Raw genomic sequence first — 14,629 nt, 5'->3', positions numbered from 1 at the left:
AATTTTTAATAAATAATAGTCTACGCCGCCAGCCGCCCACGATTAGCCGCTTAATGGAAAATGCGTGTTAGTTCCGAATAAATGGTTACAATTTCAAATTAACAATCGCGAAAACTTTAAATAAAGTATGTTTATAATACAAGTTCAGTGCATTCCAGTGGTTTTTGACCCTCGTACATCCACAGAGCAACGGTGAAAAGATTTCGACTCACGTTTTCTTAAATATCCGGCCGCGCGCCCGCCCGAGGCTGCCCACGAGGCGGCTGTACGTAAGCCGAGAACGTGAGAGCGCCTCGCTTATTCGTAAATAAAATTAAAAAAATAAATTATCGTTTACTATGTAAAAAATATATTATGTACGGTACGACTGTTTTTTTTTAATATATCTCGGCAACCTTCGTGAGTCGTCGGATTTCTATCATTTGCCCTTTACACTTATTGCAGGTCGGACGCATTGAATCTACTTGGAAGAGTACAGAGTTACTTGAACATTAACAACTTCGCAGGACTGTAAAAATGGTTAACCAATAGTTAAGCCTTTTGATTAAGCGTACATTTTTAACAACAAAAAGCGTATAATTATAGCCCGTTGACATAATACAAAATAATTGACAAACGAGAGAAAGGAAATTACATTTAAAGTGTTGTATTGAAGACCTTTACTCAGTGTTGGTGGAAAACGATAAAAAATAACGTATAGAGCATGTAGTTTAATTTTTCTGTAGACAATTTACACGGGTTACTTTGCAGTCAGCACCAAGTTTTCTAAATTACTTCTTGTCTGGGCGTGCGCCCCGAAGTTCACGTGTTGTTGGTACTCATAGCAGACGGAATTCCTTAGTTTGAGCCCAGATAATCTGTGAGTCTACTAAAAACTTATTAAAGTCCAAGCTTAGAAGCAATCCGAATTTTACCGAAATATATTCACCGAATATAACCACACACTCACCGGACTATATTCTGTTAAGCGTAAGAATGTTCGTTAATCACTAAATTAATTGTCTACTTATGTGCAAAGTAACCAAAGCTAAAATGTGCGTTTGTAAAACCGTACACGATAAAATAAATACGACATTAACTTTTTCTCTTTATTTGATCTAAATGAACTGACAAGCGGGAATATCAATCAAATAAACATATTAAAATTAGGTAAGTTAACAATCCAATCGTCAACTTTCGTAAAAACTGAACCCCTCCAGTACTTGGTGCTTTAGACAATAGTACTGTGGAGCAGCTAGATGACGGCACCGCTATTCTAAGATCACTAGTTCTACCTATAGGAAGATGGATAAAAGTAATGAGTGAAGTAAGTAATGTTACCTGTCGTTTCGTTCGGGCGGCTTGGTGTCGCGGCCGAGGATAATGCGCATGTGCGTGTCGCGGTTGAAGTGCGTGTCCGTCGCAGCGGGTGCGGCCGACAGGCTAGGCGGCTGCGAGCCTATCGAATCACAAATAAACCTTCTATATATTTTTTTATAATATCAAGTGACGGCACGAACAAGTCGTGCGCCTGGTGGTAAGCGACACGCCTGTCCATAACAGTTGCAGTGCTACTCAGAGCTTTAAATCGCAAAGATCTGAGGGCACTGCCACAGCGCCCGACACCCTGAGACGTAAGTTGACAAATCCCACGTGTCTGAACGCAGTAATTCTAACATTACTGCTTGGCGGCAGAAACAGGTAAGTAATTTACTGGACGAACTCCAATTTAACGGTACTATTTCAAGATCTCACTTTTTTGTTCCCCTAAATGCGCCACCGGTGTGTGTAGTTAATTTCTCTATGAAGCGGACTTACCAAATGCCACATTAGGCTGAGTGGGACTACAGACGTCGCTGATGGGGCTGCGCGGTGGGGACGCATAGAGCGGACTAGCGTTGTCCCTTTCCCTCCCCGCGCCGTGGCGCTCCTCGCGTCTTCTGTCTCGCTCGCGCGCGTAGCCGCGGAGGTCCGTGTCCCGTTCGTTGACCACGTAGCTTCTGTTGTATATAAGTATCACTTACAGATGCGACCAAATTATTTATGACATAAGTAGTGTCGGTTATGTCTATGCAATGATCCAAAGTGTTTGTAGAAACTTGGTTGATATAATTATACTCTGTCCAACCATTTATTAACTTCTGAAAAATGAATTGCCTCTGAAGTTCCGTGATTATTGACATACAACCACAGACAAAAATGCAATACTTCCTGGACTCTTTTATTTTATAATTTTAGTGAAGCGACATGCTCTTTAAAAATTCATGTGGTTTGCTATAAAGATTATAGAAGACGTCGATTTTTATCAAACTGTTCGATCTTTGTATTAATAATTACGAGTATAACAAACACGTTACGTTGTTGATTGTTCTTAACACGAGCTCACCGCAAACCCGTCTTGAATACGACACGCATAGACGTAGTTACCTCAGTTTGGAGTCCTGTTGAACAGCGTGATGTTCGGGAATGACGCTGTCCCTGTCTTTGTCCCTCCTGCCACGGCCTACACGCGCCACTTGCTGCGCAAACGAGAGCGACAAATTCGCGCGGTTCGCCTGGCAAACAAACACATATTTACAAAATAAAGCTTTAAATCGCTAAGACAGGGGAATTGGTTAGGTTTTCATTTGGTTGGGTGTAATACAGGTAATAGATGTTTATATAATGAGCATTTATACACCCATATCTATCTAGCAATAAGGCCTGTTGTACCCTGCCGTCTGTCCTTTGTTTGCTGTTGTATGCAACAGTCAGACGGTCCTCCTGATGAAAAGTCACAAACACCGACATTTACAATGGGACGTAAACCTTAATATCGTCAATCAGAGGCAGTTGTACTGTACTTACTTTTTCATGCGAGTGTGTCAGATCGTTTTGGTCGGCGTGGTCGTGTGACCGACCCGAGCCGCCGGTTAAGTTCGACGACGATTTTGTTGAGTTAGAGCTGTGCACGCTTCGGCGTTTGTATTCGGGTGAGCCTAGACAAGAACAAAAAAATATTACATATTATAATACTAGCTAGTGCCCGTAATTTCGTCTACGTAAAATAATGAAGTATTTCGAGTAGCCTCTTTTTTTAATATATCAAGTGACGGGACGAACATGTCATGCTCCTGACGGTAAGCTACACGCCAGTCCATAGCAGTTGATGTGTCACTCAGAGCTTTAAATCGCAAAGATTTGATGGGCACAGCCACTGCGTCCGTCACCCTGAGACATAAACTGACAATCCCCATGTGCCTGTAATTTCACGAGCACCCTTCAAAAACGGAACGCAGTAATGGTTACATTACTGCTTGGCGATAGAAACAGGTAACTAGGTACTAAGTTTTTAAGTCTAACATTTTTACTAACATTTTTAAGTCTTTTGGGGAAGCGGGACAAGAAGCTTAAAAGCGGGACTTATGGTCACGTTAGTCATTGATCATGTATAAAATAATAATCTTAGTACAGAGTACTAAAAAAACCGACCTCAAAAGTACGTGGAATTACGTCTATTTGCTAAGTTACTATACAGGACTTGACACTGGAGATAATAAAAATCGGTTCTCACTACTCAAAAGTATATTGAGAGAAAAACGTCTTGAATTGCATATAAAAATGAATCTTCATGCATGAACAGCCACCCTTAGAGGTGGATGATTTTCTTCAAAATGACCACTATGGAAGTACCCCTTTTCCAACAAAAAAAGAATCATGAAAATCGGTTCACAAATACCGGCGTTATCGCGTAACATACATACAAAAAAAAAGAATGTACGAGTGATACCGTACATTTTTTATGATTTACATTTTGTTATTTTGATATGCACAAGTAAATCCGCACGATATCATATGTATTCGATTTATGCTTACTGCAACACCACGGTGATAGATGTATATTTTGCAATAAATGAGTGTTATTATTGTGTCGTTCGGACACGGTCGTTTTATTTACATTATTTAATAGTACTCCAATCATTTGCATTGCAATTAGCACCTCTCTATCTCCTTGCATCGTCCTACTTGCATTTACATACATCCTGCAGTGCAACGTGTTAACGGCACAAAGAACATACAGTCGAATTGAGAACCTCCTCCTTCTTTGAAGTCGGTTAATGAAGTAATAAAAGTAGAAGGCGGAGTCTGACCAGTCCTGTTGGGCCGGACTGCGTCGTCGAGGGGCGCCGCGGGCGCAGAGGGCACGGCGGGCGCAAGCGCGTCGCCCGACACGCGCTCCAGCAGGCGGCAGATGCCCGCGTGGCCGGCGCGCCACGCCACCTTGCCCGGCGTGCGCCCTGCAACCACACTTCCGTCAAGCCTCGGTACGGTGTGCTTGCCATAGGGGGCCTCGCTCATCATTAGAATAAGCTGTGTTCGTGTAATAAGACCGAAAACGACGATCTAATTGCAATGGACATGAACAACATAATATAGTGTATTATCCCAACACAAGTAACAGATTAATTTTTTATTCAATTGATATTCAATTATTTTTTGTGAAATTACTCCACTAGTTTATTACAGTTAATAGCGATATCTCTAGCCAGGGCTGGTAGCTATAAAAAGTGCCTAACTGGTTGAGGAAATACTTTCACATATTTCTCAATGATGGCGCCACAAAGTCGTTGAAAAACCTAATACAAAGTCAAAGTCAAAGATTATTTATTCCATAGGTAAAATAAATTTACACTTGAAATCGTCACATTTAAGCTACAGCTCGTTCACTACGCTGACCTCCCTGAGAAGAACGAGCAAGAAACTCTAGGGATTGCTCGTTTCAAATGAACTTAAATGCTGTGGAGTACACTTTGAATCAAATTTGTGTGGATTCTGGAGCCGTGTCGTCTTTCCATACATCTTTATCTAACACGTAGTCTTCAATTTTGTAATATGATTTTTTCGATCAAAATATTTTTAATGTAGTTTTTAAACTTAGGAAATGATAAACTTAATATATGTCCGGAATCTTATTGTAAAAACGATCCGACAACAAGCACATAGAGAAATTCGTGAGGTCCGCCGGTTCTTTCCGTAGATTAATTGGCATAGCGTCTGGAACGATTTGTAGAAAACGTCGGTTCGAATTGACAATCTTTGCATAAATAATTATAACTAGGGACACATCTAAGATAAAACAAATACTAACAATATTAAGTTCATAAAACATCAATTGTGAGAGTCTGGCGACCGTACTAAGCAATTAAACCTATGTTACAATTCACCAGGCCCTCCCCTTTCAGACTAGTCAAAACAAATAAACTATTAAGCAGTTAAAGAATATTGTTCTGTTGTTAGAACTATTTTAAAGCTAAAAATATGATACGAAGCTCTTCCTGACCAGCTTAAACCGATAAATAAGTGTGGTGGCTTCCGTACAAAAAGCGGAAACGCGTTCACACAATCGCATTTTTATTTATTTCATACAACTACACAGCATTACAGCAAAATACGAAGGCACTGTTAAAATAATAAATAGACAATTTGTATTAATTATTCACAGAGACAGACGTTCATCCATCCTCTCACAAAGCTTCAAACATTCATCACACACACCACCCATTCACTTGCAAAAACATCAAAGTCTGGTGCAGTACGAGAAGCATGCATTGACGGAACATTCCGTTTACGGCTTTAGACACTGTACTTTACAGAATATGAACGACAAAGGAATGCTTACAGCTTTCTATTTACGAAATATGTTGTCTTGGTGAGTCAATATTTAAATTTGAAAAAAAAAGTTATAACCACAATGAAATATTCCTATAGTCTGTCTTTTTTGAAGATGGAGTCAAATGAATGTTCATTGTACAAAAGTGTTGATCGCTTGCAAGCAGCTAGTGATTGCAGTCGATACATATTCTATCGACTATCGACTGAAGGTTGGACAAGCATATGCAATAAATAGCCGAGCTCGTCTCATGTGAATCATCATCGGCCTATTATTCGTCCAAAACTAAGCACAAATTCATTAGAATTGTCAAATTTTGTAAGTTCATACGTAGATACTGCATTTACAACTAGTATAAGGACACGTTTGTGCGCGCGGCCACTCTACGAGCCATGATACACTCACTATGCATGCACACCGTGGCGACAGATCTAGGCCTACGGTCAGTTCGCGCGTCCGCGACCAAACGTTTATACGTGTTGTGTGTAGTCCCGCCTGCCGCGCTTCGACCGCGCGACTTTCGATATTACCACACATGATTGTGTTATGAATAAACTAAGTGTGTATTTGATTGTCGGTGTTTTATTGTGATTCGTAATTTCTCTAATATTAGGTCAATTAAAAATACAAAAAGGAGACATATTATTTTAAACATTTCATTTCAATGCAAATAGATAATCTAGATAATCAAACCCGCCCGTTCTTGTTAAAGTGTATATTAATAAAAATTGCTTTCGATACTAGTAACCAACTGTCAAAATAAGAATAAAGAAGGCCATAACGCAGTTAGTAATCATTAGAACGTCGTGACATTCAGAGACATTCAGACGTCATTGGCAAAACTGAATCTACTTTCACAATCTATCGATAAAACTGTGGACTACAATTACACGACAACTTAAAATTTTATGAAAACTGGCAACCATGCAAATGCATTGTAGTCCGTCTTCAAAAAGAAAGTGCCTATACACCTTGGCCTTGAGATGGTCAAAGTCAGATTTGTCGTTCATGTATATTTCTAAATCAAATTGTTTAACGTCCTAGCGTTTCCAATGAATGCAGCCTTTTGATAAAACACCTAATTGACGTTCAGGAGTTCCAAATGTAGACATACCACAATGATCTGCTTGTAACGGATCGGCACCATGTTGTAATAACCACAGAACGCATTCCTCGTGCCCCTCCTGCGCCGCTATACCTGTTAAAAAAAATCATAAATAAAGTAAGACAACAATTTATAGTTTCAGGCGTTGCTTTCAGGAAATTCGTGTTATAAAAATGGAAATATATTACTTTTTCACTCCGCGAATCTAGCGGAGGTTGAATGGTGCAAAATAACCGCGATAGTGTTGAATATATTTTTCGTGTAGTTAATTTTCCCACCGCATAAAATTTATAAAATAAAAAACATAAATGCAATTACAATCACAAGCACAACCATCAAAAACATATTCGACACTTATTTCGCTTATCTTAGAAGTCGTTGATTGTTTGACGTTCGGCCGAAAAAAATCTGTTACGCGTTTGCTAGCTTCACTGTTTTCGTGGAGTAGCAGTCATTTACTTTTATTTTTATTAAGTAAGACAAAAGTCTTTTAAAGAATTGGTATTTTACAATTAAAACAGAGGTACACGTATTTGATTAAATAACAGATAAAGCGTTTATGCGTTTACGTGATTGTGAACAAGGCGACGGGTACAGAAAGTCATACTTTTAAATTAAATCCTGTTCGCAAAATGACGTAAAGTATAATTTTGAGCGAAAAATGGTGACATGTTGCATATTGTTAGAGGATCTGACCATCCGGATCCGGATCGAACATTTCGTACGCGAAACGCCTGTTCGTAACAGTTGTATAGTGCTTTACAGAGCTTTAAATCGTAAGGATCTTAGGGGCACTGCCACTGCGCTCGTCACCCTGATTCATAAGTTGACAAGTCCCTTGCGCCTGTAATTTCACCATAATGCTCACACACCGAGTTTATAACCAGAAATAGATACGAAATGCCATTTAATTTGTTTGAAAACTATTCTGCCAAATCATTCCGGTCACAACTGCGCTCCGATTGGCCAGCCCGATTTGAAACAATTGACGGGTTTCGTCAATTGTTTCACTTCAAATCGACTAGTTTAACTTGAGTTTTGCTGTAATGGACAATAATTGCAAAATTACATATTTAATATTTATCTTTATTGCAATAAATACAGACTATTTTTGGAATATACGGAGACGTATACACAGGTCAGTTGTTGGCGCTGTATTATTTCTGCTTTCTAATTTGTGATTGCAAACGAGAGTTGATATTTAAAAGTGATATAAAGCCCATTTGCCTGACGAGTTGCCACGAATGGATGGACCTTAATTCGTTTCTATTTCTGGTTATATACTCGATGTGCTCACATGAGTGCTTGGCGGCAGAAACAGGTAAGATGACAGTACTGCCGTCCGCTCTAACTAAAATGAGGCTAAGTAATAAAATATTTTTTTGAGATATCATGAAAAACCATAACCTAGTTTTTGAATAATGAAATTGGTTAATGATGTTTCAGCTATGCATAGTTAGGACAAGTAAGTCGAATACGTTAACTAATTTAACTGTTTGTACAAGAGAATTTTGTGCTAAATTTTTTACTATTTAAAACAGATGTTTTGACCCCTCCTACGTAAAGTATCGTATGTCGAAATTGCCAAGTTTACAAAAGAGCGTTTTAAAGTTCTGAATTCACTGAAATGAGCACAACACGTGACTTTAGCATTTCTCAGTTTTATTCGGCAAAGCTCGTTACACACATAGAGTATTATAAAATCCTAGATATCGGTTAGATGGTCTATTAGATGATCACTCTTTCACAAGGTCTTCTGCTCCTAGAATGCGAGCAGCGGAGCAACGGACCAGGCACTGACCAAGTGGCGTGGCGCCCTGCGTGCAGACGGCGGCCGCGTCGGCGCCGTGCTTCAGCAGCGCGCGCAGCACGGCCGCGCGCCCGCGCCACGCAGCCGCGTGCAGCGCCGTGCGCAGGCAGCGGTCGCGCCCGTCCACTAGCGCGCCGCCTGAGGACCAGACACGCTGCTATACTAATAATAACAATACCGCACACATCAGGGAAATAGTAGCAATAAAGCTTCTTGTGGGGTGAAACGGTCCAGGGTAGTACTGCCACCTTACCTTTTCCTGCCGCCAAGCAGTAATGACAGCATTACTGTGTTCCGGCTTTGAAGGGTTAAGGGTGCTGGTGAAATTACTTGTCAACTTTATGCAATTTAAAGCTCTGAGTGGCACTGTAACTGTTATGCCCAGGCGTGTAGCTTACCATCAGGCGCACGACTTGTTGGTCCCGTCACTTGATGTTATAAAAAAAACTAGGGGACGCTGTTTTTTTTTATTATATCAAGTGACCTGAGTTCCACTGCCACTGCGCCCGTCATCCTGAGACATAAGTTGAAAAGTCCCATGTGCCAGTAATTTCACCAGCACCCTTACCCTTCAAAACAGGAACACAGTAACGCTGACATTACTGCTTGGCGGCAGAACTTCCCTGGACGAACTCTTTCACAAGGAGCTCAACTGCTACTATTACTAGACTAATGTCGCAGGTACAATGGACACGTGGACCTAGCACAGGCCTGTTTATCTCTTTCAAGTTTGATATTTTCTTAGTAATGTCTTAATATAGTACGTATCATTCCCAGGGGTGAGGGCCTGGTGACTTGTAGTACAGATATGAAGACTTTAACAAGCACCAGAAAACTGTAACTATATCTTAAATTACTGAGAACCTTCTTTGCGTGTTTTTGTGGAGAAATAAACATATTATATTGTTATTATATAGGCTGCCTCTTTCGAACTACTTTCATAAAAACGACAATGACATAAGAGGCACAAGGGTGTATAGTGCATAAAGATGTTAAAAATAAAAAAGAATATTTTCAAAAAAGCCAAAATTGCAGGTAAGATAAGTAGCAAATAGGGAAAACAACACGCGTTCGCATCGCACAAATGTGAGATTCAATGAATTAGCTTGCCATTATGTATGCGGCTTTTGTGACCTCAGTACCTTACCACATTATCTAACTCAACAATTATGTGCAGCTGTGTTTTCTCTGTACTAAATAAATAAAGTACAGCAACCGCAAACTAACTAGCGTGTTTTATATTATATCTTGGTATGTCCCAATCACTTCGAATGGTAGAAAATTTGGTTACTAAAATAGAAAAGTTTTTTGTTAGTCAAATGCTCAACTTTGTATACTATTATTAACAAAATTATAAATATCATGTGAACTTCATAGTTTCCTCACTCCACGGGAACCAGATTGTTATCTATTACTTACCAACTTTGATAAGCAAATTGACCATATCCGTATGTCCTTGCCACGCGGACACGTGGAGCGGTGTTCGTCCCTAAAACAACAATAAATTAATTATAACGCCATTTAGTGTGACGAACAATATAACAAAGTTTTATTACAAGTGCGAAAATAGATTCACGTCCAGTCTCCCTTGCTGCAAACCAAAAATACGGACGAAAAGCTACATTTTTAAATAAAGAAGTCGCCACACTTATCGACGCATTAAGAAAATGAATCGCGCAACATCGTTTTCGCTCTAATAACGTGTGTTTTCTGCGGAAAATATCACTTACGTAGTTTTACCTATAAGCAGACGATATATTATTTGGGTAATAGTTGTTTGATTTAAATACGTATTTAAATAAAAAAATAAGACGTCTCACATTGCAGCATTTGCTTCATGTCTTTTATTAAGCATAATAAGTCTCGCTGCTAGACACGTTTTCGAAGGGTTGCGAAGGGTCTTTGACATAGAGGTTTAATTACGATGTTTTCCTTCACCGAGAGTACGTAAATTAGAAATGACAGACTATACTGCGCGTCTAGCCCTCTGTACCTCGCTGTCCGTGGTGTCCACCCGGGCGCCGCACTGCGAGATGAGGTACCGCGCCATGGCCAGCCTGTTGTCCAGCGCCAGCACGTACAGGGTGCTCCGGCGGTCGGCGTCCAGCGCGTCCACGTCAGCGCCGCGCGTGTACAGGGCTTGCACCGTGTCGAAGTGACCTTCTAGGGCTGCTAGTCTGTGGGAAGAGAGACAATACCTTTAAAATATTGTTCAATAGAATTACACAAGTTTATTTGCTGTGTGTGTGTGGTGTTTGTAGTGTGTAACGTGTACGTGTGTATGGTACGTCTGTGGTGTATATGGTGTGTGTTATGGGTGGTTGTGGGTCCCATAATCACTGTCTCCGGAAGCACTACCCGAACACAGCAGAAATTGAATTACTAAATAAGCCGTAGTGGAATTTTAACCAGCACCTCCTTATGAGAACCAAATTACAGATTCCATGATTAACAAATGTTTCAGGTTCGTAAAAGTTCGTCCCAGTAAACTGATCTTACCTAAGCGCAGTCTTTCCGTCGTGCGCCCGTTGGTCGACAGGTGCGTTCCAGTCGTCAATCAACACCTCTACAAGTCTTGTGTGACCCTCTTGTGCGGCCAGCATGAGAGCCCCTTTGCCGTCGTTGTCTGCCTCATCTACCTTCGCACCTGCTTCTAGAAGAGCCTCGCATACTTCAACGTGACCTGTAGGAAAATAATTGTAAAGCCTAAACACAGACATAAAATCATTGTTGAATCAGGCTTTGGAGCTATTAGTATTTTACAGAAATTGACGGAGTTTATGGGTGGTGGTTTACATGGAGAATCTAACATTCTAAGACACTCTTTACACCTATCCAGAGGTTAAAAAAGATATTATTCACAATATTATATAGCCATAGCTATTTTTATCTTTTATGTGAATCGAACCACGCTCCGCCTCAAGTTCTAAAGAAATTCTCATACCTCTAGACCACGACGGCCTCTAGAAAAACTATACATTAAAGATCAAATTGGCTTAAGCGCTTTCTTACAATGTTATTCACTAATGATACAATCAGGAAGTCATACCAAATTGAATTTTACGGCTTACAGGGTAAAGATTAGGTTTGTTAAACACTTTGCTCCACATTTATGAGCTCAGAATGGAAGGTCAACAAAATCGGCTTGGGAGGTCAGGTATCTTAGGGTGCGATCTGTTCGCGCGTCATTCGCGCGCCACATATAGTAACACGTATATATGATAACATGCAGCGCCAGATCTGTACGCACCATTAGCGCCCAGTTACACGAGGAGAAAGGTTTCGCGAGGCCGCCGCGCGGCGACCGCTCAGTTACCACGCTTTCATGTACATTACTGAAGAATCTGAATTCTATTTACAAGGTACTAACATTTAAATGCCTCTGAAGAAATCTACCGCGCGGTCGTTGCGCGGGCGCGGAAATTCATGTCGTATAAATGCGCCCTTAGGACATCGACTGTACAACTATAGTAGATTGTACAACAAGTGCATAAAACGCGTCAGTTCACCCGAGACGAGTATATCTAAATATATGGATACTAAGTCGAGGGTAAAATGGGTTTTATGAACGGGTTATACACTCTGCTTTTCGCTTCGATTGCTAGGAAATTAAACAGCAATAGTACAAATAAACGATTATTTAATTAAAATTGAATGTAAAATTACAACAATTAGACATATTTAATGTGATGGTTTTTTTATTGTATGCACTAGAACATAAAATCCTATTTTATGCAGCCTACACCCAGCATAAATACGAACTTGAAATGAAAAAATAATAATGTGTCAACCCTACGCTCCGAGTGACGTGTAGGCATTAACGAACAAGTGGGAGTTGCACTAATTGTCTTATTATACTACAATTGCATATTGTTCTGTATTTCTGATGCATAAGTATCAATTACTTTAGTATAGTAATACCTTCAAAAGCAGCATAATGCAACGGCGTCCATCCAGAATTGTCTCTATGGTGCTCGTCCAAGCCTCTATCTAGAAGCTGTCGAACTACTTCCACATTGCCTGAAAACCGAATAAGCATAGTCATTGCCTGGAGTACTTAATTGCGATAATGGAGGTTGTTTAATCAGTGCTTGCGTGTTGTATTGTTCTTAAATATTTAACATTTTCAAATGTGTCGCTTTTGTTTCGGTACGTGTTTGTTAACTCTTGTTGAGCAACTCTTGGCTCTATGAGTGAACTACAAACGAATATCGATCATAGCTTTGCTGAAATTCTGCTACAGGCCGTAATGGTTAACGTTCAATGTACATTGCCAAGGATCGGACCATTAGGGTATACTAGAAGGGCACTATAACTTGTTGCGCACACAGGTCACAGTTATCTAAGTAAATATGTAATAGCGCCCGCCATCTGTTGTTTACAAGTGGCACTACCTTGGGCCGCAGCCACGCTGAGGACAATGTGTCTCTCGCCGAACATGTCACAAAGGAATTATCATCAGAAGACATCAACTCAAAGGAATTGTGCACGGCGTAATCGTTGACCGAAAAGAGGTACTAAAGGAAACTGTATACAACGCCATCTATTTTCCACAATGGGTAATACCTTGCGCCGCCGCCGTGCTGAGCACGGTGCGCCCCTCGCCGTCCATGTTGTCGACGCAGGCGCCCCAGAACAGCAGCAGCCGCACGGTGCGCGCGTGGCCGGCCGACGCCGCGGCCCACAGCGCCGTACGCCCGCCCACGTCCGCCGACTCGATGTCGGCTTCTGCTTCCAGCAGAAGCTCGCAAATTTCGCTGCAAAGGACGATCATTCAAGTAACTAAACCGCAACCGATTTCGTTCCAGAATCGGAATGGGCGTATGAAGTACGGGATTGTAGTAGAGTACATTATTTTTATATTTATAACATTCGTTTTCTAATATAAGGTAGTTACCACACTTACCGACGTGTAATCGGCTTGAGCTGGTTTAAAAACTGCTTAATTCGCGCGTTTTACTTCAGCTCGATAACTCTCTTACGCAACACAGACTTAATTAAAATATTAATGCAAGCCATGTCACAATTATTAACACGATTTTGATATGTACATCACCGGTACACACCGGTCCATATAGAACGGGTAATAAAATAAACACTTACGTGTGTCCCTCAAATGCGGCGACGAGCAGAGGCGTGGCACGATCTCTGTCCGCTTTCATGACATCAGCGCCTCTCTCCAATAGGAGGGCTGCGCAGGCACCGCCGGACGCGCAAAGGGAAGCCACAGACAATGCGGTTCGACCTTTAACAAACGACAGGATTTGTTAAAATACAGTGGACATCAAGTTTATTATCCTCCAAATCGTAGAACATATTCATCTGCATGGTTTTAGGCACACAAAGTAAACGCAACGAATATTAAAATTAAAGTGATTAATCCTATAAGTCCGATGAAACTCGAACCTGCTAATCAAGAACAAGAGTGAATAAAACTTTCATAGATTTCTTCACAGGTGGCAGTAAGGCAAAAAAACCATTAATACCAAAAAACCAAGGTCTGTAACACGTAGAGAAATTCGTAATGTCTGCCGACTCGATCTGTAACACAGGCGTGGTAGAGCGCGCGAAAGTATGTTCTTTGGTATAGTTTGTGCCAAATATTCGTATTAATCTTTGTATTAATAAAAGTAACAAAATTGACAGGAACGTAACCACCACCACAACAAAACTCGCTTCTTGAGTAACTCAAGAAGCGATTAACAACACGGACTTACCATCCTCATCAGCGTGGTCAATGTTAGCACCAGCGTCCAATAAGGCTCGTACAATATCCGCGTGTCCCATATAAGCTGCTGCGATAAGAGGGGTCCGGCCTTCGGCGTCTGCCTTGTCTGGATTCGCACCTGCCGCTAGGAGGCGATTTACTACAGCTTCGTGACCCGACCAGGCTGCGGCTCTGGGTTGAAATAATAATAATAAGGCACAGTTCTCATGCATCAAAAGTACTTGATAAATTTGGAATATACACTGATGAAAAGTTTACTCAAACATGTTTTTGCTAATTTTTTTTTTTTTTTTTTTTTTTTTTTAATTTATTGAGGAACAAACAGTTTTACATATTTAAAAATATACATACTTAAAA

The 14,629-nt window shown here is 40.6% G+C and overlaps 1 protein-coding gene across 1 annotated transcript in view; it reads right to left on the bottom strand.

Moving 5' to 3' along the window:
* Positions 1 to 212: 212 nt before the first annotated feature.
* The window catches only part of LOC113239034 (ankyrin repeat domain-containing protein 50-like), a gene marked incomplete at its 3' end in the record, with an annotated part of 21,109 nt that continues 6,692 nt past the window's right edge, over positions 213 to 14,629 (bottom strand). Inside the window, exons 4-18 of the mRNA XM_026475898.1 lie at positions 14,262 to 14,443; positions 13,648 to 13,789; positions 13,111 to 13,301; positions 12,466 to 12,564; positions 11,044 to 11,227; positions 10,538 to 10,721; positions 9,964 to 10,033; positions 8,536 to 8,682; positions 6,744 to 6,827; positions 4,110 to 4,256; positions 2,827 to 2,957; positions 2,407 to 2,534; positions 1,798 to 1,979; positions 1,321 to 1,438; positions 213 to 296 (exon numbers count right to left, since the gene is read on the bottom strand). Of these exons, the coding sequence (XP_026331683.1) occupies positions 213 to 296; positions 1,321 to 1,438; positions 1,798 to 1,979; positions 2,407 to 2,534; positions 2,827 to 2,957; positions 4,110 to 4,256; positions 6,744 to 6,827; positions 8,536 to 8,682; positions 9,964 to 10,033; positions 10,538 to 10,721; positions 11,044 to 11,227; positions 12,466 to 12,564; positions 13,111 to 13,301; positions 13,648 to 13,789; positions 14,262 to 14,443 (2,073 nt within the window). The remainder of the gene's footprint in view (positions 297 to 1,320; positions 1,439 to 1,797; positions 1,980 to 2,406; positions 2,535 to 2,826; positions 2,958 to 4,109; positions 4,257 to 6,743; positions 6,828 to 8,535; positions 8,683 to 9,963; positions 10,034 to 10,537; positions 10,722 to 11,043; positions 11,228 to 12,465; positions 12,565 to 13,110; positions 13,302 to 13,647; positions 13,790 to 14,261; positions 14,444 to 14,629) is intronic.

The sequence above is a fragment of the Hyposmocoma kahamanoa genome, unplaced genomic scaffold (genome assembly GCF_003589595.1).
Source record: "Hyposmocoma kahamanoa isolate Upper Pololo Valley unplaced genomic scaffold, ASM358959v1 99235, whole genome shotgun sequence".
NCBI classification, from domain to species: Eukaryota; Metazoa; Arthropoda; class Insecta; order Lepidoptera; family Cosmopterigidae; genus Hyposmocoma; species Hyposmocoma kahamanoa.
The sequence above is the reverse complement of the archived record's forward strand: the minus strand, read 5'-3'. Positions and strand labels throughout refer to the sequence as shown.